Source organism: Sitophilus oryzae, unplaced genomic scaffold, assembly GCF_002938485.1.
Source record: "Sitophilus oryzae breed Bouriz unplaced genomic scaffold, Soryzae_2.0 scaffold_1368_pilon_pilon, whole genome shotgun sequence".
Taxonomy (NCBI): domain Eukaryota; kingdom Metazoa; phylum Arthropoda; class Insecta; order Coleoptera; family Curculionidae; genus Sitophilus; species Sitophilus oryzae.
The window spans coordinates 714,535-740,016 of NW_022146024.1; the positions used below are offsets into that span (position 1 = coordinate 714,535).

Here is a 25,482-nt window from a genome sequence, read left to right on the forward strand (position 1 = left end):
CACTGCAAGAAAATTTGTCAGCAGTTAGGTTTACAGATAAACAAATTTGCCTAACAAACAAAAAAATGCTTAACGTTTCGGAAAGATTTTTGTAGACGTATCTGTTAAAAAAAAACTAAAGTGTTTTCGAATAGCTGAATTTAAATATTTTAAATAGTTTTTTTCTTTATTCTTTGTATTTTTTTTGCTTCCGACGACGGAAAGAGGTAAACTTTCCGAAACGTTAAGCATTTTTTTGTTCGTTAGGCAAATTTGTTTATCTGTAAACCTAACTGCTGACAAATTATCTTGCAGTGGCGAAATACCCATACAGGATTTTTTGGAGATATATTTATATTTCTTTAATTAATTTTATATAGTGATCTAAGAAGAATAATCAAACTACAACATATACAATTCTATGGAAATATACCGTTGAGTGGAGAAGAAATATTTGTGGGAAAATTATTGGCACTGAATAAAGAACAGCACGCAATTTTCCTTAAATTTCAGCAAGTAAAAACATTGAAAAATAATCTTCTTGCAAAAGATGGAAAACATTCTAATTCTATTGATGATGGTATCCAGACAAATGTAAGCATTATATAACATTATATTTATACATATAGAAATTCAAACATAGTTTAATACTAAAGGTGGGGTAGTTTTTTAAACAAAATATATTGTATTTCTTATTTACTTTTTTATTACCGCATTTGGCATAACAATTTTATTCTAAAATTACGATGATGTCATAATTTATACCTAATAGTTTTTGAAATACCATACAAAGAAAAAAAAACGGCGCATAGTTCGCTTGGAAATGAAAATAACTGTATTTTTTTACGCGAATTACATGGCAAATGTCATTGGTCGTTATTTGCAAGCCAACTTGACACTGTTTTTTTTTCAGTCGTACGGTATATATAAAGTTTTTTAGAATTATAAAATCGCAAATTATTGATTAATTTTTAACAAAAAGTAGTAATAAGATAGGGATCTTTTTCTCACAAGTTTGGTCACCCTCTATATTTCTAGATTTTATTTAATAAAATTTGGATTTTTATTTTGCTCAGACTTATATTTTATCAGACAATTTATACAGTTTTTACAGTAAAAATGTGTTATTACCTATTTTATTATGATAATTATGCCAATTTTTAGCAAATGGTGTCTATAGATTGACGTCGCCAAAATTATCATAGATTGTCATTCGCCGGACGTCTTTGATGCCGGTTTTTTTTATTATACTGTATTGTTGAAATAAATAACTTTTGATTTTTTATATTTAGGACTTGGAACAAAAAGACGATATAATACAATTTTTTGAAAGTAAAATCGAACTACAAAACCACCAAATTATCAAACTTGAACAAGAATTATTATCCACTCTCAAAAGTGTTTATCATTCTGAAATAAAACAGCCTCATCCAACATCTAAAACTGTGCCAAAATTAATCAGACAAGTAGTAGTCCAAGAATCCATGGCCCCCACTAAAAACCACACTCTAACAATACATTTGCTCAAAAACCAGGATTGCCAGACTGAACAATTTTTCCCGGAACCCAAGGAAACGGAAAATGAAGCGGCATCTATGTTAAAAACGAAAATCAGACAGCTGGAAGGTCACATGACCGAAAAAAATCAGCTGATTATTCAGAAGGATTTTGAATTGGGGGAGTTGAAAAGGGAACTGAACGAAGAAAAGTCTCGTGTTGTAGGATTAAATAGGAAGCTGCAGGATTTGGAGGATAATAATAATAGAATCAGGGCGAGTCATGCAGAAAATGGGGCAGGTGATGGTATCGCAATGAGAAATCAGCAAATGGGTCATTTTGACGAACAAATTGTTGCTCTAAGGGTAAGCATGAATCGGAAATCGCCAACTTTACGCATGAGTGGGGAGTTAGATTTTATCATAGTTTGGTTACGTATATTTTTTAGGCTGCATTATCTTCTACTAAAGACAACTTGAATAAAAAAGAATTGGAGATTATTAAATATCAGACACTTTTAAAGGAAGACAGGGATAAGCATAGTTTTGCTGCAGCCAACTTAGATCAGGAATTGAAAGTTTTACAGAAAACTTTATTACTGGAACAGCAAAAACGTAAAAAGTAAGTTGTCGAAATCACTCGTAATTTAAACTATTCTTAAACTCAGATGAATAATTATTAAGGTCCGACCGAGATCTCGGTCTCGGTTACAGTCATTCTCGGCTTAAAATCAGGCCAAGATTTCGGTCTTGTTCTCGGCATAAAAAGGCCGAGATTATCGGCCACGGCCGAGACTGCACACGATCGATGCGTGGAGGAATGAAATACTCGTCCGAAGTCGAAAAAAAAAGAATGGATCATATCTGATCCATATAAAATATGATCTGATGGAATCACGAAGGGAATTTCCTAGACGGCTAAAGAATCGACTTATATGCGTAAACAATAAACGGAATGTTAGATGTTAGTATCTTATTAATGTAAGTTTTATAAATTTAACAGAATTGTGCGTTTATATGAATTACACGTATATCCTACTAATAAGTAAAATTTTTGTGTGTAATTATTCATCTCCATACAAAGCTCTGAAACCAGTAGCTTATAAAGTTCTAGTCTGCACCATCATCAAGCGTCTCTAGCAAACAACTATTTAGATAAAATATGATGAAACACTGCATAATTTGAAAGGATTCAATGCTGAAAAATTACTTTTTTAGCCTATAACATAGACCAAAAAAAGTAATTTTATAGTATTAAATCCCAATAAAACCGTGTCTGCATAAAAATAACGTTTTTATTACATTATTATTCTTAGTAAGGAGCATATCAAAAATCTTAGGTTCACCGCGATGGGACTCAAATATCAGTGCCGTTCTAATTTTATTTAAAAAGTGTAAAATTATGATGTAGAGTAGATGTGGGGTAGACTCAATAATTTGTTGTTTTATTTTACGTTGTGAATAAATGTTGGTAGTTATTAAAATTGTTATACAAATATAAAATTCTAATAAAAATAGATAAGTTATAATAATTATTTATTAACACAAACATCCGATACGCTACTGAAGGAAGTAAGTCAAATTGACGTATCTAAATTATTTGACATCTAATCTTTGACAAGTAGAAAACAAAAGCAAAAATGCAAAAAAAAAATATATAATTAGTTATTTTAAATGAATTTCATAAATGATCGGTTTACTACACGTATGTGTATATTATATAGTCACTTACTAGCGAAAAGTTTCATTATTTCACTCGATTTTTGATCGACATCTACCGCACGCTACACAATCAACTATTTTAGAGTCTTTTTCAATAAATCGCAATAGTGTCACTGTAAATTTAAGTTCTGCCACAATTTTCTTCTAGATTTGCTACCTTTATACAACTATCAGTAGTAGAATAAATAATAAATAACAAAAAATAAGCTCCGTAAAAAGTGACAAATGCACAAAATTTCAAATCAAATTCAAATGTGTCAAATGAATCGTCAAACAGAACTGTCAAGGATCCCCACCCTAGAGTCCTTTTTCCGCCCACCATGCGTAAATACATGGATAGCATTATTCTCCTTCCTTAATCTTTTTATTCAAAGATTCTTATCTGATGTTTTTTCATATAATAAACTATTAAATAAATATTGTATCGTGTCTCGGTCTCGTTCTCGGCCGAGAATTTCTTTTTCTCTCGGTCTCAACATCAACAGAATGCCCCGCATCAACAGAATGCGGGTGATCATCAGAACCTTTGCCGCTGACTGAAACTAAATATCAGAATGTACCGAATAAAAGAACAATATAACCTTTTTTGGTGTGTTTTAGTCTGGAACAAATGGAAATATTGTCCAATCAAAAAACTACGGCTGTGGAGAAATACGTGTCGCAAGTTCATCTACTAGAGGGCCATTTAGCCGAATTACACACCAGACAGGCCAAAATGGAGGTACAGTTGCATACTGCGCAACAAGAAGCGGCTCGCTGGCGTGAGATGGCACAGGACAGACTGGTTGCCATAGAAGAACTAGGAAAAAAGTTAGTTGAACATTATAATTTCATTTATTAAAAAAACACACACCTAGTGAAATAAATTATTAACAACATAATTTTTTTCAATTAAACTATTGTTTTATTTTTAGTTTGGACGAACAACACCAAAAAGAATTGACCAACTATAAAACTGACTATCAAAAACTAAAAGATCTGGCAAGAGAAGAGACTCCTAGAAAAGAAATCGTTAAAGAAATTGCTAGTTCAAATGGAGGAGTCTTCGATCCAGATGTACTGAAACTTTTTAGAGAAAAAGACGAAAGAATCAAAGAACTAACAGCCAAGTTAAAGCAGGTATGTACTCGTATATTTTCTCTTTAATCAGTTTTTTGTAGCCATTAACAGTTAACTGGCTATAAGAAAATGTAAATATTTTTTTGGGGTAAAAAACTATAAAAATTACTTATAATTTTGTTTTTTTGCGTATTTTCAGGTCCAAACTGTAGACTACAGATCGGGTGCTACTGATAGTCAAAAGGCCAATATTTCCAAGGAAAATGAATTTTTCAGAAAGAAATACGATGGTTTGCTAGAAAGAGAAAAGAGTTTACAAGAAGAAATCAAGAATCTGCGTGAACAACTCTCAAAAAAGTACGATATCATTACTCTATTGACCAACTCTGCACTATTTTTTTATGACTCTAAAGCCTCATGGTGGTTTCAACTGTACTTTATACTTCAATGTTTACGATCATTCACAATGTCTAAAAAATACAATTAAAATTAATAAAATATTCTAGCAACAGCTTGCGGTAGTCAGTAGTATTCATAGAGCAAGCCTAATAATTAGTTTATAACAAAAAACTTTTCATTTCAAGACAGGCGTACTTAACTCAAAAACCGTCAAAAACCATCAAGGATCAACTTCAGAAAAAGATAGCATTACTGGAAACGGAAGTGGAAAATCTAAAACAAGAATTGACCGATCAGAAATTACTGAACGAAAGGCACAAGTTATCAGTGGCTGAGAATTTTGGGAAATGGAAAAAGCAGAAATTTTGGCAGGAAAATTGTGAAAAATTCAAAGCGAAATTACAGGAACGAGAAGAAGAGTTGTCGAAGTTTCAACAAACTTGTTCAGGACACAAGTAAGTGTATTTATGATGTGTTTAACGCTTTTATTTAGCGTGATATATATGTTACAGTGAAAGTCGGAAATTCAGTGATTGTTAACAATCACTAGGAAATGCTAACAATTACGCATTGGACCAGTGAATGAGGTATTTTAAAGAGATTTGCCGACTTTTACTAGTAATTTCTAACATTCGCTAGTGAAAGTAACATTTACTAAAGGTTGCCAGTAAAAGTTATTCCATTGTAGTGGCGAGTGTGACGAGGAAGAATGTTGTTGGAAGTTAGAACAAATAAAACTTTTAAGAATATTGGGTCACCTCAATATTCAAGCTGATCCACATATCTCAAAATTACAATTTACTTCTTTAGTATATTTATTAAAAATTATAGAAAATAACGACATAACCTTTTAAAAATATTAAAAAAGAAAACATAATAAACATTTTGAAGTGTACAAAAAATTAAAAAAAACATTCATAAACATAAGATTACTTATTGGTACAAAATGTTTTTTAATAAAGTTCTTCATCATGGACAAAATAATTAAAATTAGGTAGATTTATGAAATAAAAATGTCTATAAAAAGTAACTAGCAAAACATTTTTTTAATTTTCTAGCTGGTTTAATGATAAAACTGTACTGTGGTTCCCAAAAAACTCAACCTTATCAATATTATTCTACTAGAAATCGAAATGTGAATATAAATTTTAAAAACAAAAAACGATTCTAAAATGGCTGACAATCGGATACTTGTTAAGAATGGCGGATTTCTGTGCCCGACTTAATATGAACTACCAATATACCAATTCTGACCGGGTCTCCAACATTAGTCGTCTCACACGACCGAAGTCATCAAACCGGACGACCGGCAATCGTATTATGACGGATATAATTCCAACGTACGCCATGTAACCTCACTTTGCGTATCAGTGATTTGTGGATTTGTGCAACTATATTTTAGTTTTTGTTTTCTCCTTAAAAAACATGGGCAGCCACTTTTTTAAGCCTAACCTCACATGTGAGAGGAGGATGGGGTCTGCTGGTTTCCTAAGCTAAAAAATGAAATTAAGATGCACCAGTGTAATGCATCATCTCTTCCGGATAAAAAGCATTTATGGGTGGAGGCAAGACATCACTACTACTATTATTATTTTGCAAAAGCCTCGACCTCTTTCTGTAAAATGTAGATGAATGTCTAAATGCCTTTTTAGTGTTTTTTAGGCATAATAAAAAAATTAAGTTTGTTTACAAAAACTTTTTATTAGGTTATGTTCATGATGTACATTAGGTCGCAAATGCTACTTAATGGGTTGTATTTACTGACGTAAATAGAGATACGTAAATTAGGTTATAAATATGAACATAAAATACAACAAAATATAATTGGACGTTACTTTAGGGATAATCAGTGAGACGTATCCTATTCGTACAATAGGTAGACGTCGGGCTAGTTCAAGTATATGTACGTCGTGCAAGCCAACGTGGGAACGACGTTGGGAAAGTAATAAAAATGGTACGTTGTTATTTTGTACGTCGACAGAGTTGGATTTACCGACTCGGATTCAACGACGTCACTTTTAATAGGAAAGCGACGTCACCGGTCGTATCAACAGCACCCGACCTAAATTTGCACAAAGTCTGACGTCGCTTCGGGTCAGATTTAGTTCGAAGTCAGATAGATGCTACATGGGGTTGGCACTTTTTGTCCCTTTAACATTTTTCTTTTACCAAAGTTAAAATATGAATAAAAAACAGTGCTTAGTTCAAGCAATCACTTTCCAGCGCAACACTCAGTGCTTTTAATAGCATTTTTTTAACCTGTCAAGCAAAATGGAAACTTAAATGGCAGGTTGACAACTGACGTAAACTAAAGTTTTGTTTTCCACAGCCTTCTATGTTAGATTAGCAGGATAATAAAATGATTTTATTATGGATATTCAACATAACAATCAAATTTAAATTAAAGTACGAGTTTATTTATTTGAAAAAGAACAACTACGAGATATAATTATAATTTTTTATCAAGTTGGAATGTTCTAAATGAGATAATATTATCAAAAATAGCATTTCTAAAGGTTACTTTTTACAACTTAGATTTGGCGTCGGTTATTTAGCCTATACGTTTATTTAAAATATTTTTTATTACCTACTTCAATATTTGTAGGTTGTTGATTGATAGACTGGAAAGAGAGAAACACAACTTGGAGAACAAAATAAAATCCCTGAAATCGGACCATGCCAAGACTGTGCCAAATCACGAGATAGCTATGTTGAAATTGGAGAACAGACGCCTATACGAAGAGGTGGAGAATCTCAGGGAGAGAATAGAGAGTCTCCACCAAGGAGCTGGAGCCTTGGGAGCCGCTATTATGCAGGAAAAATTGGAGGCACAAGAGAGAAAAATTGCTGTGTTGGAGCTGAGTACCAAGGTAATTATTTGTTCACCAATTTTTCGTTATATTCAAATTTTTTTGAATATAAGAAGTAAAACTGATATATTTATTCTTTATATTCATCCGTTTGTAATGTATGAATAGAAAAAATAGTGTTTCTTATTATTTTTTTCAATGATTTGGAAAGGTAAACATGAAAAAATTGACAAACATTTTACTTTGTAATTAATTACAATTAAAATGATAGATAGCTGTTATATTCTTCTTGGACAGATAGAAGTGTCTTTAAAACCCAATTTTACCATCATAAAAAAACAAATATTTGTATTATATCATTCACTTAATATTCTATTAAAATTTTATGTATCTTTCTTATATAAAAAAATATTCTCCAACAATATTATAAACCTAAATAACAATTATAGTGACATAACATACTACAAAACCTACTAATAAATCTACTGGTAAATTTATTGTGTCTAATCTAATATTAGTATCAGTCTATGGGATTGACTCTCAACCACAACCCTCCTATTGGTGACAGAATGATGCCTTTGGTCTCCATTTTGAGAGGCAATTTCGTTCTAGGGCTCAAGTCAAAGTCGAAATTCATGAGGAATAGGGCAAGGGCAATCTTGGCTTGGACTAGAGCAAATCTTATTCCTAAACAAAAAAAATTACTTGAAATAGTATTTACATATAAATATTCAAAAATTATTGTTTGTTTAGCGAGCAGTTTAAATGTTTCGTTTTATCGTCAATAGGTTTCTCTTTGAAACCACTAAATAAACCAGCAATATAATATATGCATTTCTGAAATTAAAACATAATAGCGTTGATTGAAGAAATAAAAAGATGCGCAACCTTATAGGCGATTTTGTGACACAAAACCTGACCGAGACTTAGTTTAGCTCTGCGCCGCTGTGCGCTGATAAAGTACTGCTACGCTGTACCGTAGTTCTGCTTACAGTCGACAGAGTGGGCGGTTGCCGGAGACAGTGTTGCCAGAAGTACTGATTAATCCGTAGATTTACGGATTTTGGGTACAGTACGTTAATAATACGGATTTTCTATCCTTGAATAATTTAATATAATATTATATGATTAAACAAAGAACGGCGTCAGAGTTAGCTTGGAAATCAAGATCGATGTTATTTCATATGTTATTTCATATGTAAAATATTATGGTAAATGTCAATAATTCGTCATTTCCAAGCCAACTAAACGACTTTTTTCGATCATACGAAATATTCAGTACCTATAAAAGAATTATTTTTGTTGGTTATTCTATGTTTAACACAAATACATTTTCAATACAAAAACGCGGATTTTTTATCCTAAGATATATTTTCGTCAAACGTATTACAGATATAACACATTTTAATATGGCAACACTGTCGCTTTCAGTTCCACACCGTCTTCGATATGCCTTCGCTGGCCGAATTAGAGAAAATGAGCGTTTTATGCGTTGGCCGCAGAACGAGTTGAGGCTCCACCGTACAGCACTTGAGACGTAAGGGGAAATCAAGTCAGCCTTGTCACGAATTTGCGCATTGGATTGCGTGTCTTCCCAATTCTTTCAGTTAACAATAATAGTCTATTCATGGATAAAGGAAATAAATTTAGATTGCATTGTACCGCTCCTACATTATCAAAAGCTTTGGATCGTGTCCGCTACAAGAACAGCGCCAAATAGTATTTACATTATCCTTATGGACACCTCCCAATCTAAACTTGTTTTATTTATATTTGAGTCTATTCAACTAAAGAAACCGATATAGCAAATACAACTTATGTCAAAATTTGATAGTTATTAGATTGTTTTTCTGGAGATAGCTATTAGCTATAGTCTAAGATATGTGAACATACCTATACAATTTCGTGGTCCTGCTCCAAAAGGAATATAAGTTCCATCCACGATTTTATCCTTGTTCTTCTCGCTGAATCTTTCCGGATCGAAGATGTCAGGCTCGTGCCAATAGCGATCGTCCCTGTGAAGACCGTAACACGGAATCAGCACTGATTGGCCCTTCTCTATGTAGGCGTCAGTGTCAGGAATGGGATACCGCTTTGTACATACCCTCAGGAAAACCGGTGCAGGAGGATATTTCCTTAAAGTTTCTACAAACGAAAATACATATGTATAGAATACACTTATTAATACGGTAATCGCAAAACATTTTCCGATGCACTTCATTAATCATAATATCGAAATTGACACTAAAGCACATAAACCTGACTAAATGAAATTTTAGAAAAAATGTTTAAATTTGTTGTATAATTTAAGATACCCAGCAGCTCTTCATTTTACTTTATAGAGCAAATGATTGTAACAGATATTTTATTTAGATTAAAGCTGCAAAAATTAGTTTAAACCGAATTTTATTATCGCTATGTTGGTCACATTGCGTTGTTTTCAGCAAGGTTGTCGTTTATTATTTGACAATTATCCTAATGTCAGTCATTATTTTGTATAATATCGTGTTGTTGTTGAATCTTTGTGAGTAATTCTCGTTTTTTTGCCTATTTTCATAGTCTTTTTTTAAAAATTATACTTTAAGCACAAACAGTTCTTTTAAGAACTAAATTTTCGAGTTTTTGTATTGCTTTTCCTGAAATTGTTTGATGAAAATATGCTGAAGCATTTGAATAGTCGAAGCAAAGGGCTTGTAGCTTCCCTGATAAACTATATTGAACGTGAACGTGACAATAAAGATCCTTTATTACCCTTGACTGAAGTCAGAGAAGTAAGTTTAATTGGTAGCACTTTTAAAGATATTTCTACCTTATTAGTATGTTCTGTGATTATTGTTTGTGTATTAATGGCACCCTCTTACTTGTTATTACTTGTTACATAATAACGCTTAGAATAATCTTCATAATGGACTAGTTTTTGCCAATAAGTAATAAGTAAAATAAAACCAATAAATCAATTAATTACTAAAATATTAATTATTAAATTAAACACAGAACGTTTGACTGACGAGCGTCAGCGAGTCCGACATTACTGGCAAAACACAAAAAGTAATTTTTACTCCGAATAGAACATGCTATTTTTTTTCAAACGTCACAAATAATTTTTTAGACAATTGTAAATGTTCCAAATAATATAAAACCATTTAAAAGTAATACCTTGTAAGTAATTATATATCAAGAAATTATGGTTACCCTCGTTGAATTTGATACTTTATGTCGGTATAATAATATATTTTCGTACTTTTATGCCTAGGCGTTAAAATGACCCATTTATATTGTCAATCACATCGCAAAAACTAAGACGTTTGAAAAAAAAAGTATATTACTTTAAGCTAACATCTCTTTTTTGCTGCTAAGATTTATCTGGATGGGGCCTACTTTGTTTAAATTCGAACCGCTCTCCTCGGCCATATCATTAGCAATGGCCTACCGACTTGGCGAGTGTTTAAATCGATTTTTACTCACGAGATATCCGATCTCATCCGGCCTTGAACCGGCGCGAATGAGCAGTGTGTGTAAATAGATTTTACACCCTTGTCATGGAACAACAGCACAATAGAGTTTCCATACCCGTCCATCCACTCGTATCGTCTAACGTTACTTAACTTAGCTGGGCCGTTGCTCCTTTTTACAAAAAAAATTACAAACCAAACACTTACCGCTGATGATCTGATCCAAATATTTCATTTCCATTAGGGCATCGTAGGTCATCGTTCCATTGTATTTCTCTAAGACTGCTGAAATTTCTTTCCTGGCTTTTTCACGATACATAAAGTTGATTGAAAGTTCAAACAAGGCAAAACTAGTAGTGGTTGAGGTTGTTTCGAATCCTGCTAAGAAGAATATGAAAGCTTGGGCTGCTGCTTCGTCTATTGTTAAGGCTGTACCAGGCTCTGTCTCCTGAAAAAATTATGCCATAGTTCTATCACAGATTATACAGATTATAATCTTTGCTTTTTCTTTATTGTTTTTCGTGGTTCCAATTTTCGGAATCGGGCACTAGTTAGGTGACTAGTTTGCGCACATAGCACGCCCACTTATGGCCTCTAAAATTGTGAACAGCGCCTGACCGGCACAGTTATAAGAGAGATATCGGAAAACCGAATAGCGTCATCCAGTATTTACGCGTACCTTATCATGGTTACGATATGCGCGAGTCATTTTTTAACGCAACACCCGCTAATAACGTTACCGCCTGACGTAATTTGCGGATCAATTACACCAAGCGCTCTTTCTAAATAACCTCTGATAACGTTTAAAAATTGCTTAAATGGGCATGTGCGGGTATTTGACAACCGTAGCCAGCCGGCGAGATCTTTTATTTTAGGTTATGTTTGAATTGTTTTGAATTATTGCTTTAGTTTTATTAGATAATTTGATATTTAAGTAGCTGGGATTAGTTTTAATTAAATAAATATGGACCAAAATATGGATTCCACCTCTTCCAATACTAAAGAACCTATAAAGAGTCTTAGGTTTCCAGCAGATGACGACTTAGCCCTTCTAAGAGAATTTGTTGCTTGTTGCCCTAAACCCACTGGCAGACGTTGAACAATAAAGCACTGGAAATAAGCACTTTAGCCCTTTAGTTTTAAAATACCTAGTAAACAAAACGATTTCAAAGTTTTAAATTCAAAGTTAGGTTAAGTTTAAATAGCGGACGCAATGCGATCAGAATTCTTTCCGATCCGATAACTATAAATGAAGAGAGTTAATACCACCTCACGTAAAGGAAATAACACCTGGTCTTATTAACGTCCATGCACGCTATTCGGTTTAGCGATATCTCTCTATTACGTTGTTTATTGTTATTTTACGCGAGTTTATTTTTGCGCACAGGAAATTTGAGTCGTTTGCACATCGTCATAAAAAACAATTTTCGTACCACTAATTAGGGACAAGATTTTTATCTGTATACTTATAGGATACCTTATCTGTGGTTTTATTTACGCTAATTTTCTCAGTTTGTTAAAAGTAAACTAATCTTCTCCTGAGTGACAAAAAAGGAGAACACCTATACCGGGTGCGTCTCAAAAGTGGCTCATCTCTATATCTATTTCTTCAGATAATAAAGCGAGACTTGATATTTTAGTCTATAACATAAATTAGGATTGATTCAATTGTTTTTGGTTACCCCCTGTTTCACCGGAAATGACAACAACTTTTTTTTTTGATAGAAAATTATTTTCTGAATAGAATGATATATCACCTGTCAACTTTTTAAAATTTTGCATATGGTTGATTTGAAACTGTAACATGCGGTTCATAACGATAATTTAACTCGAAGTACCAAGTGTGCGTTATCAAATTATTCGTAAAAAAATTATTCGTGCTTTTTCCAAATATGCTAATGAGCCACCCTTGTTCCATTTGAAAAAATTGAGATATGATTAAAATACGATTGGGGCATCTTTTAACCGGCCAGAACAAGACACGAAAAATATTAGATGATCAAATCTATTTTTCCAAGGCTTCTTGAACACTAATTTTTAGTGTTTTTAACACAGGCGACACTCTAGATTGAAATTTAAAATACTATTCAGAATGTCATTTTCTATCGAATAAATTAAAAATATACTGAGGGTGCCATTTAAAAATCAAAAGTTGTAGTCATTTCCGGTAAAACAGGAAGTGACTAAAAACAATTAAATATGTCACTTAATCCTAATTATTGTCATATACTAACATACGAAATCTCGTTTTTTTATCTGAAAAAATAAAATTATAGGGGTGAGCCACTTTTGAGACGCATCGGTATAGGTGTTTCTGTACTCCTTTTTTTTCGCTTTTTATAAATTAGTCACCGATTTTTGTTCCTCAGTTGGTGTATCCTCATCGACTTTGCCCTTTTGCTTGAGCTGAACCAACAATTGCATGAAATCTGTTCGTGTCACATTGTTTTTTTCACGATATTCTATAGTTTCACGCACGACCCTTCTAAAGAATTCGGTGACATCTTTGGGGAAAACTCCAATTCCAAACAGTCTAGCTAAGAACGGGAAACTTCGAATAACTACCTGAAAAAAAAGAATAATTATTTAAATTTCCAAGACTTTTTTATTTCTTTAGAATTTTCTACTAGAATTTCTCGATTTTCCCGAGCATCTCGAGAAATTTAAAAATTTTCTTAGTTCAAAATGAGTCTAAAATTTAATAAAACTCTTTACCATTTTTAAAAGGTCTCCTACGGTTTGCGTGAAGGCTCTTTTGCCCATTTTTCTGAATTCTGCGTCTGGATCTCTCATCGTGTTACAGTCCAATCCAAAAGCGCAGCATCCAATAACGTCAGTGCTGTATCTTGCCATAATTTCCTAAAAACGATATTAATAGTTATAATTAGGTACTTAATATTCGTTCTTATTTCAACAATCAACACAAATTAAATAATTAATTGACACATTATTGTCAATTTTTAGGTACTAATATGAAAAGTAAACATTTAGTTATTTTGTTAATTTTATTAGTGACAATATAATTTACATATTTTTGAATTTTTATTACTCAAATAAAGAATGAATAACCGCTTTGAATTTATTGTATGTACAGGGTGTCCCATTTTCGTGCGTTTTATGGGATTTCTCGTTAATGAGTAGAGATACAAAGATGCGGTATTTATATCGTGTGCTACATTTTTATAAAACTAAAGAATGCCGATATCACCAGATATATCCTACCGGCCCTTATAGAGTCTTTTAGACCACTCTGTATCTTTGTTATAATATAACTTACCGAAAAGATGAAAACTGAGTTCCGTCGGGGGTTTCACGGATAATTCAGTGGCTAACTAGATTTTCGTAGGGATCTGTTATTTTCAAGATACAACTGAAACGTTTTTTTGAAGTGAATCTTTTTTACGCGCGTTGGGAGTAAAAATTCAAGGCCATGACACACGATCTAGTGTCAGGAAAATTGGTAACGGCAGTATTGCCACAGCTACCCCTTTGTAAAACAATTTAACTCGCTCTGGGTAACGATCTGTGTCATACGCGGTGTCATATAAGAAAATCAGTATAATAAACTTGATACTGTACCTGTGTATCAATATCCTATAGTTGTGTGCTAGAAAGTAAATTTTCACTAGTAATACCAGAGGTAGTACCACTAGAGTCTACCACTATTTCAGTTTTGAAGCTGTCAAACGACACGACTTAAAAAAATGTTTCGCTTCGGTCAAGAAAGCAAAGAAAATATTCGCCAGGAGATTAAGCAGTTGACACCCGCGAATACTAGGAAATCGAAGTCAAGCCTATGGAAGCAGTTTACTTTCGGTAATGGCTTCTCAGCCTGCCCTATGCGATATTATTGATTTTTACTTGTTGCAGTTACACGATAATGCAGTTTTTTAATGAAACATATTACATTCTTTGATTTTTTATTTACACTGGGTTACTACAAGTGGTAGAAAATAAAAATTTTATTAGTTCTATAGATACATACATGAACAGATTCAGTTTGGGTTGTAGTAGCTCAAAAGTGCCATTTTAGGACCTAAAATATTATATTCTTTCATTTTATAGTTACTTGGGTTTACTACAAGTGGTAGAAAATCATAATTGAAAAGGTTTTTCGGAACGCTGCATGAACAGATTTACAGCGCGTCACAGTTTTGGCAGCAATTTAGACCTTCAAATTGTTGACTTCTACTTGTTGTAGTTGCACGAACATACCATCTCAAGACACAACACAATATATTCTTTAATTTTACATAAGTTTTGAGTAACTACAAGTGGGAGAAAATTGCTTTTTTGCATGTTTATTAACTTTTCATAAACGCTTTATTGGTATGGAATTAATAACCAGCGCCCAGGCAGCGTCAGCAAGCGACAATCATAAAAGGCTGTGATCAGAGGCTGTGATCATCGTATTTTGACAGTTCAAGATATCAGAAAAACTCGCGTTTTGTAATAAAGAATATTGTGCAGCTTGAAAAACCAACAAAATTCTTTGTTTTAAAAATGAATCGGTTTGAAAATCATACTACATGCAAAATATGCGTGAAATTGTCTGATGTAATGATCAATCACCCACTTATTTACCTGCATTAATAGAGGATTGTGGCTCCTACTTGAAGAAAGAAAATTTGTTTCGAATTGTTCACGAATATTTGCATCTAAACTACTCAAAATTCAAAGTGCTAAATGGAAAAAAGGTGAATAAAATAGTGTCTAAATATTATATACATATATTTCATTAGACATAGACATTTAATTCAGCCCATTCCCAGTCCTACATTTTCGCTATTAAGAAGAAAGGAGTTGTCCAAATAATATAGAAAACATCTCAGCTTTGTAATTGAAATGTATCAAAATTATCATGTAAACAAATAAAAGCCAGACTAGTGTTGGGAAAATTCGAATTAAATAATACGACTAATTCGATAGTAAATTAAAACTAACTAATTCGAGTTATCTTTTTCGATATAATCGAGATAAAAATTAGTAGTATTTTATATTATATCTGTGGTAACCGAATTACAAATGAACATAAAACATAACCTCTTATGGACGAATACGAATATTAGTAATTAGTATATACAGGGTGTCCCAGAAATGAGTGCAGATATTTTAAGAGGTGGTAGATCTGGTCAAAATAAACATATTTTCTCTTTACCATTTTTAAAATAAATTGAAAATAACTGAGTTATTTAACTTTGAAAATTTAAAAAAATAATCGCAACATTTTGAGAACCACCGGCAGATATTGCCAACTACATCTAATTACCCGGATCAAGCCCGGATTTCAGTTAAATCGACGCACTGTGTTGCCATATGGACAAGAACGTGTATGTTTAAAAGTAAGTCATAAAATCACAACACCTGAGGAGTTTGCAGAGATGCATTACATTTTTTACAAGATTGTGATATTATTACATAAAAAAAAATAAAAGTTAAATGTTCAAAAGTTAAAAAAGTTAAATTAAAAAACTTACCCAACATTAAAAAAGATACTTATGACAGATCGATGTAACTGCGACAGTTCTCTTTTTCGATACACACTTAACTAAAATACACTTCATTGTGCTGCTTTACTTGTACATGCTATTATAAAAACTGTTAAAACAACAGTCCCCATTTTTAACTTAACACATTATTTTCATATAGGCTTCATCACATTTTGAACCACTGATTTACAAAACACCTTGAAAAGCACACATTACACATTACTTTGAATACCTTTCTGAATGAATAAATGTTGAGAATTATTGTCTCTTACCGCCACTTTACGAACTACTTTCAATCTAAGAAAATACATGTTTCACTCAACAATTTTAAATACGTATTTTCTTTTTCGCTATTTTTTCGATGTATTTCGACAATTCCGTCAACAGCCCAACCATCCGTCGGCCAAGACAGCCACGCATCACTGGTTGGTAACTGCTCACTGCTTCTTTGTCGCGCCGGCGTGTCGAGCTTGCGTCATGCGAGGTTGCCGTAGTTTCAACAATTTCAAATTCAAGACACTCGAAGCAATCAAATTCTTATTAAATTTTAAAAATAAAACAGAAAGGAAACAAACAAAACACAAATGAATTGATTATTGATAAGGTCACAAAAAAGAAATTTCTAAATTGTTTATCGTAATTCAGAATTCAATATATCGAAAACAGCCCGACGAATAATCAATTCATTTTCGTTTTGTTTGTTTCCTTTCATGTTTCTCTGTTTTATTTTTAAAATTTAATACAAATTATGATTGCTTCGAATCTCTTGAATTTGAAATTGTTGTAACTACAGCAACGTTGCTTAACATCGTCGTCTGACGCAAGCCTGCCACGACGGCGCGGCTCAAAGGACCAGTTCACACGTGGCACTCTTGGCCGACGCGCGACGGTCGGGCTGTCAAAATACATCGAAAAAATAGCGAAAAAACAAAATACGTATTTAAAATTGTTGAGTGAAACATGTCTTAAATTGAAAGTAGTTCGTAAAGTGGCGATAAGAGACGGTATTCAAAGTAATGTGCGCTTTTCAAGGTGTTTTGTAAATCAGTGGTTCAAATAAAACAGAGAAACATGAAAGAAAACAAATATTGAATTCTAAATTACGATAAACATTTTAGGAATTTCTTTTTTGTGACCTGGTTGTGAACAATATGATGAATCATTTTCGTAAACGTCATAAACGTAATGTTTTAGTTAATTTTCGGTGGTTTTTGTTAAGTTTTCATTGAAAGGGTAAGTACTAAACATAATTAATGTGTTTTTTTTTCTATAATAATTATTAATAATGAGCACTGATGAAAATTTAACATTCTTAATTTTTGAGTAGAAATTTTTCTATGAATTTATAAATGTAGAACTATGTAGAATGTGGATAACATAGGAGGTTACAACACTGCAAGGTTTAGATACACCGTAGAGAAATCTCGGTGAATAAACAAGTGGCACTAAAAAGTTTTTTCTGAATTTCGATAGAAAATGTCAAACTAAAATTTTAAATTTTCAACATTTTTTATAATCGAGATAAAAATTAGTAGTATTTTATACTATATCTGTGGTAACCGAATTACAAATGAACATAAAACATAATCTCTTATGGACGAATACGAATATTAGTAATTAGTATAGTACTATTAGTAGTATTCTTTCTTTCTGAACGAACTGAAAATTTTCACTTAAACTGATTTATAAAGGAAATCGACAAAGAAAAGAACGATCCGATATAGAAAAATCCAGAAATCATTGTTATTTCCTATACCACGTAGGAATAAATCAGTTTAAGTGAAAATTTTCATTTCGTTCAGAACGAAAGAATACTACTATTATTTGGTTCATTTCCATCTCACCCAAATTTCACCGAACACCTGCCGAACGCTAAAATTAATTTTCTTCTTTTATCTAAATAATTATTGATTGCAACTGATAAAATAAAAAGAAATACGAACCGCACGTAAACAAGGACATACTTATATCGTTTTAGAAGAAGCTTTTATTTGAAATAAAAATATTGACATATTTAAAAAATAAATTAATATTTAATTTTTTAATGAGTAGCAGCGCCTCTAGTGTTTTTTCGCATTTTGTATAGCTTTTACTTCCAGTCATTACCATTACAGAAAATGTTCTACAGGGGAATGTTTTGTGGTAGCATCTTTCGTTTAATAAAAAAATAGTACAGTGATGTGCAAACCGCATCTCTGTATCTCTACTCATAAACGAGAATCCCCATATAACGCACGAAAAAGGACATACATACTGTTCTTTAAACTAATGATGTGCAGAATGTTATTTAAGAAATTTAATTGTACTTTTCAATTCGAATATCAGTCAGTTTGTTGTCATATTTTCGTCACATACTAACCTTTATATCGACTGGTCTTCCCGACATAGCTATTTCGCCTACTAACAGCATCATTTCATGAGCACACTTGTACATAATGTCGAACATTCCTTTGATTTTAACCGGCGAATAGGCCGGTGTGAGTTTGGCCCTCAAATTCTTCCATTTCGGTCCTGCGATGGAGAACAAGTGAGCACTCAAAGGGTCGTACTTTTCGTCGTAATGGATACCTAAAAAAAAATTTTTTCTTGAAAAATAATATGATAAAACAGTAGCCGTTTTAGAAACATTTAAATGGCGTCCCTTACGAGTAGAAGTAGAAGTCATACTAACATCGAAATCGAATTTCTAATGTAAAAAAATACCCAGACACCAATTTTCATCCAAATATCATCGTTAGTTCAGAAATAATTTGGAAAAACCCCAAATAAAAATGAAAATTCTAGACCCTGCATCTCCGAAACGAAGAGTTTTAGGACAAACATTTATACGAACACTTATGTTTTTTTCTGCAGAACGTGTTGCCCAAGATTCCCGATTGCAACCGAACCAGCAAACCACCCTGTAGATAATATAACTTTTTCAAAATTTTAATGACAGTAACAAAAAAAAACTTTTGTCTTACCTCTATCTGAGAAATAATTAAAATCTTTGACCAAAATGTTCTTTATCAATTCAGGATCTATGGGTAAAAAGACTTTCCTGCTGAAAAAGTACAGGCCTATATAATTGTACCAATGTTTGGTTCCGAAGTCGTAGATTTCTTTGATTTTCTCGCCCATGCATTGCCGCCTAAAAGAGCAAAAAAATAATACTAAATCTGGTATAATTGTTAAATTATTAATATACAGGATGCGTCAACGATAAATGTCATTATCCCGTTTGTTTTGAGAATTAAGAAAAAAATATTAAATAGACAAGTTTTTAGGAACTGTTCACTGGTCGATTACTTTTTTTATTTTTTTTTCAGATAAAAAAACGAGAGTTGGTATGTTAGTATGTGACATAAATTAGGATTAATTAACGAATTCTATTGTATCTGGTCACTTCCTGTTTTACCGGAAATTAATAAAACTTTTGATTTGTTAATGGCACCAGCGGTATATTTTTACTTTATTCGATAGAAAATGACACTCTCAATAGAATGACATATTATATGTCAACTTTCACATTTTCACTTAAAATCTAGGGTGCCATGGCTGGGTTAAAAACATTAGCGTAACTAGCAATTCATCCTAGGGGGGGCCTGGGGTTGAACCCAGGGGGGGCCTAGGTTTTTTGTTCTTTAAAAAATGAAGATTAATATTAAAAAACACATTTTTTGAATAAAACGTTTACATGAATTTCTCTATCAATAAATTTTGACTTGGTTATCAAACCGTGTTCCTGTAGATTACTTAAATACCTAGAAATTTTCTAAAAGAAAGAAACACAACATTTTTATGAATAATGCATTTTTCTCAAAATGTAAAGAATAAAAAAGTTTTCCTTCTTGTAAAGAATAATCCGGGGACATACTGTAGAATAAAAATATTAATCATTAAATAATAAAACCTAAATACATAGGAACTGTTGGTATTTACCTTAAAATGGGATCTTTCATATCTCCAAAAGGAAATTCAGGGCTCAGTGAAGGCACTCTGAGCTCCAACCAATACATGTAACTGTAATGAAAATAAGAATAAATAAAAACCACAACACCGAAAATAACGTAAAACCAAAACATTTTTTTCACAAGTTAAAACAAATATTATTTGTTTAGTTACGTATTGTTGTAATATAACAGCGGAAGATACAGATTTGTAGTGACCCAGATGAGGAAGTATCTTCTAGCTAGTGAAAGTTGAAAGCGAAATTATATTATACATATAAACAACGATGTTTTGCTTGAAGGAAAGTGGTTAAACTTGTCTTTAGTAGATTTTAGACGTTTATACTTTTCAGTAAACGAGGAAAAGGCAAAGATTTTGTTTGAATTTTGTTGGTAAAACCAACTTTCTGTATAGGATTCGATTTTCTGATTAAATGTTGACCAATTTAATATATTTATTGGTTTAAATTATAGTAGTGCTAGTTTATAATTTAACTTTTTTTAATATGCAGTTAGACAATTTTGTGCGACGAATTCTAATTTCTTAAATGTACAGGGTGGGTCAAATTCGACGCTTTTAAGTTTTTCAAAAATGTGCATTTTTAACAAATCGCTGTAACTTTTTTACTATGGAAAATTTTGTATTTCTATGAAAACATTTCCAAAGCACCTTTTTACGTAGAATTTAATGGTTTAAGTATATTTTTTTTAAAACTAATAATTTAAGAGTTATCAACAGAAAAATTGATTTTTTATTTGGGACACCCTCTATATTTTTAATTTACTGAAAAAAATTTAAAATTACCTTTCCAAAAATATAGCACACTTGATATTTTGTTATAATTCCCTTCGAAATACAGAATTTTTAAAAGTTCGCCACTTTTAACTAGTAGGCTTTGGACCCCTTATTGATGATATACCCTTAATGGAACTAGAAAACATATTTTTCCAGCAAGACGACGCACCGCCTCTGAACGCTGAAGTTATCAGCAAATTTTTGCAGCCAATTTCAAGAATAATTGAATAGCTAACCAAGATCCCAGCCGTTGGCCGTCGAGGCCGCCTGACTTAGTGCCCATGGATCTAATCCTATGGATATATTTGCGGAAGAATAAAGGTTCCTTATTCTTCCATATAATCTAGACAAGAATTAGAAATACTTAGCACTTATTTCACCCCCACTGAGTTAATGAATTCCGCGAGAAATGTTCAAAAACTGCCCCGTCTGTCCATAACAGAAGACGGTCGATATGTCGAACACCTGTAGCAAAATCTCATGTCCTGGTTTGCTATTTATTTTTATTGTTATTAGATATAGTTTAAATGTGTTGTGATGTTGGTTAAATATATTTTAAATTGTTATAAAATTCTGCATCTCTCATAGCAAATATTATTTTCGTTTTAATTGATTCTCACAGCTAGAATTTTTTTGCATTACAGCCGGTGCCGTTCAAAGCCTACTTTTTTAAAGCGGGCGAATTTTTATATACTCTATATCTCGAAGAGAAATCGAGCAAAATATCAAGTGTGTTATATTTTTGGAAAGGTAATTTTAAATTCTTTTCAATAAATTAAAAATAAACGGGGTGTCCCATATAAAAAATAAAATTTTCTGTTGATAATTCTTAACTTATTAATTTTAGAAAAATTATACTTAAACCATTAAATTCTACGTAAAAAGGTGCTTTGGAAATGTTTCCATAAAAATACAAAATTTCCCATAGCAAAAAAGTTACAGCGATTTGTTAAAAATGCATATTTTTGAAAAACACCCCGTAACTCCGAAACGGTAACAGATATCGATATGCGGTTTTCACAATCATGTTTTTGACAAAAATTGAGCTCCAGACACCCATATTAGTTTTTGTCTATCTCCTATAGAAAAGGGTGTTTCCATTTAAAAGCGTCGAATTTGACCCACCCTGTACAAGATTTTCAGAGATATTTAGTCAGAGGTGGATAACTATTTAAAATTAAATTATTTAAAATAGCTATACAAAATTAAATAAAATGAAACAAAAGACGATCAGAAAGTTAAGATAAATTTTAAATAAAAACTTTACTTCTTATCGCACTAAATCCTTCTCTCTGAAAACCCTGTATACCGGGTGCGTCTCGAAAGTGGCTCACCCCTATAACTTTTTAATTTTTTCAGATAAAATAAACGAGATTTGGTATGTTAGTATATGACATAAATTTGGATTGATTGGCGTATCCAATTGTTTTTGATCATTTCCTGTTTCACCGGAATATTATCACATATCATATGTCAACTTTTGACATTTTCGCATATGTTTTATTTGAGGTTGTTATATGTTGGCATATGGTTTTGAAACACCAAGTGTATGGTACCAAATTATTAGTAAAAAAAATGCTTTTTCCAAATATGCTAATAAGCCATTTGAAAACATTGAGATATGATTGAAAATACGATTTAGGCATCTTTTAACCGGCCAGAACAAGATACGAGAAAAATTAGAAGATCAAATCTGTTTTTCCAAGGCTCCTTGAGTCAAAATTAGTGTTTTTAACTCAACCATCGGTACTCTAGATTGAAACTTAAAATACGTTTTTTAAGCGAAAATGTCAAAAGTTGTCATATGATATGTCATTCTATTCAGAGTGTCATTTTCTATCGAATAAAGTAAAACATACCGAAGGTGCCATTTAAAATTCAAAAGTTGTAGTCATTTCCGGTAAAACAGGAAGTGACCGAAAACAATTTAATGCGTCAATCTGTCCAAATTTATGTCATATACTAATATTCCAAATCTCATTTTTGTATCTAAAAAAATAAAAAAGTTATAATAGAGTGAGACACTTTCGAGGCGCACTCTGTATACATCGGAAAAATGTCCAAAATTATATTGAAATAAATTTTTAAATACACCGGTTAAACCATAATTGAAAAACGGTTCACGCAAATATAAACAAACTTATATGTTTGAAATAGCAAGAAAACTATTTTTCAAAAAAACTTAAAATATACAGGGTGTTTAATTAAAAAAGGTGGACATATTTTTCTTAACTTCCTGATCGTCTCTTATTTATTTTCACAATTTTAAATTTATTTTTTTTATAATATGCATATTTTTAATAAAAATCCGAAGAAACATTTTAATAATGGCAATAGGTGATTTCAAATAACAATAAGTGATTACAAAATTATTGGGATACTAACGTTTGAGTATTTCAATGCAATATATTCTGTGGTAAGTGATTTTGTAATGACATTTTCATTCTTACCTTACCAAAATACGGTTATATTACTTCATATATTTACAGGATGACTATTTGAAAATTAGTAATTGCTAGGGTTATTCAGTGCTAGATATTCTACATTTCTCAGATTTCAGACACTCTATATTTTGTATTAGAAGGCGTGTATAAAAATATTACGCTTTTATATTTTTTTTAAATAAAAGCCAATACATTTTATAGTATTTATTGTAAGAAATAAGGGTAAGTTTATATATTTCCTTTTAAGGGTAATATAGAAGTTAGAAATGAACTGGAACGACTTCACTCCACCTTATCTAACTTGCAAAAAACGAATCTATGTCTAGAAGCCGAAAATTTAGAGCTGAAAATGGATCTGGAAAAACATACCAAGGAAACGCCCCATCTTCAGGAGCAAATTCAACATTTGGAAAGGTATCTATCTACTGTAAATCTTGTCATAACATGACAACATCCAAGACAAAAACAAACTTTTGGTTTCTAGACAATTTTTTGTCTAGAAACTAGTCTAGACTACGTTTGTCTAGAAACTAGTCTAGACTACGTTTGTCTAGAAACTAGTCTAGACGTGAACGTTTAGTTTTAGTCTAGACTACTTCTAGTCTTCTAAACTAGTTCTAGTCTGTTAATCTAATATTTATAAAAAATCTTATATGTCGCCATTGTTTTAATTTTCCTAAAATTGAGAGAAAATTAGAGCAAAATATAATAATAATTGCTATTTTTTTTTATCTATAGTTACATAGAAGTGTTAAAATCTGAAAGCGAAAAACACGAATGTGCCAGTCCAGTTGAAGGGAGTTCAGAAGACAGAAGAGTGACTCAATTGGAAAGAACGGTTTTTATACTGAAAAGAGTAGTGGAAAAATTGCAAGTGGAAAACAAGAGATTGGTCAGTGAAAAAACACCAAATTTCGCACCGCGCGAGTTAAGAAATGTACATATTATGGTGGCCCATTATCCATTAGTGCGAGGAAATCCAATATCGTCGTATTCGTTAGCAAAAGATATGAAATACAGACAGAGAAATAAAGACTAACCCGTTTTTTTAAAAATATACTTTTTTTTTAACTAATTATATATTTGAGGGGCGTTTTTCACCCTCTTGGAAATTTGAGATTCGAGAACCCCTCCTTATCGAAAACCTCTACACCCCACATCCAATCCGTTTTGCCAAAAAATTCAGTCTTTTAATCGTCAGGAACATCAAGTTTAAGCAGAATCGTGGATTACTCAATGGTCATATTTTATGAAAACACCCTGGTTATAAAATTTTTTAAAAAATCTTAAAAAAAATATGTAAAACAATAAAATAAAATATACGTGTTTAAGAGTTTTTCTCGGAAACTTTTTAAATAAAAAAATATTCTAATGTTTGAGGGGTGATTTCACCCCCTCAGAGAATTCGAGTTTCGAGAATCCCTTCTTATCGAACCTCTACAAACCACAGTCAATCCATTTCCCCAAAAAACAGCTTTTTTTACCCGTCAAAAGCGCTTTTAAGCAGGATCGTGATTAATCAATGACCAGATTTTTCGAAAAAAAAAAACCTGTATACATTTTTAAAAAAAAAAAAAAAATGCCTTAAAAATATGTAACAAAACATAAATAAAATATACAGGTGTTAATTTGTTTATTACAAAAACATAAACAAAAAAAAAAAATTCTTTATTAAATAAAAAAATATTGTAATATTTGAGGGTGGTTCCACACCCTTGGAAGTGGAAATTTTCGAAAAAAATCCCTTCTTTATCGAACCTCTACACCTTTAGAATCAACCTGTATGCCTGTAATTGAGCTTCTTACGTTTAGTGGTTTGAGCAGGATCGTGATTAATCAGTGAGTCAAGTCACTTAAGGATTTTTTAAGTATATTAGTTAATAGGATTTGCATAGTTATAAAGACCC

At 32.0% G+C, this 25,482-nt stretch overlaps 2 protein-coding genes across 2 annotated transcripts in view; one reads left to right on the top strand and one right to left on the bottom strand.

The window, feature by feature from the left end:
• The window catches only part of LOC115875292 (centrosomal protein of 290 kDa), a 63,563-nt gene that overhangs the window by 23,166 nt on the left and 14,915 nt on the right, over positions 1–25,482 (top strand). The window contains exons 17-26 of the mRNA XM_030890712.1: positions 360–573; positions 1,272–1,841; positions 1,925–2,097; positions 3,798–4,007; positions 4,112–4,316; positions 4,456–4,613; positions 4,841–5,110; positions 7,261–7,525; positions 23,823–23,989; positions 24,314–24,498. Of these exons, the coding sequence (XP_030746572.1) occupies positions 360–573; positions 1,272–1,841; positions 1,925–2,097; positions 3,798–4,007; positions 4,112–4,316; positions 4,456–4,613; positions 4,841–5,110; positions 7,261–7,525; positions 23,823–23,989; positions 24,314–24,498 (2,417 nt within the window). The remainder of the gene's footprint in view (positions 1–359; positions 574–1,271; positions 1,842–1,924; positions 2,098–3,797; positions 4,008–4,111; positions 4,317–4,455; positions 4,614–4,840; positions 5,111–7,260; positions 7,526–23,822; positions 23,990–24,313; positions 24,499–25,482) is intronic.
• LOC115875301 (cytochrome P450 6a2-like) lies at positions 7,749–20,590 on the bottom strand. Its single transcript, XM_030890719.1, has 8 exons — positions 20,328–20,590; positions 19,370–19,536; positions 18,766–18,974; positions 13,633–13,776; positions 13,270–13,482; positions 11,125–11,365; positions 9,359–9,610; positions 7,749–8,152 (listed from the first exon to the last, which is right to left on the bottom strand). Exons 1-8 carry the CDS (start codon positions 20,468–20,470, stop codon positions 7,986–7,988), a joined length of 1,536 nt encoding a protein of 511 aa, XP_030746579.1. The 5' UTR covers positions 20,471–20,590; the 3' UTR covers positions 7,749–7,985.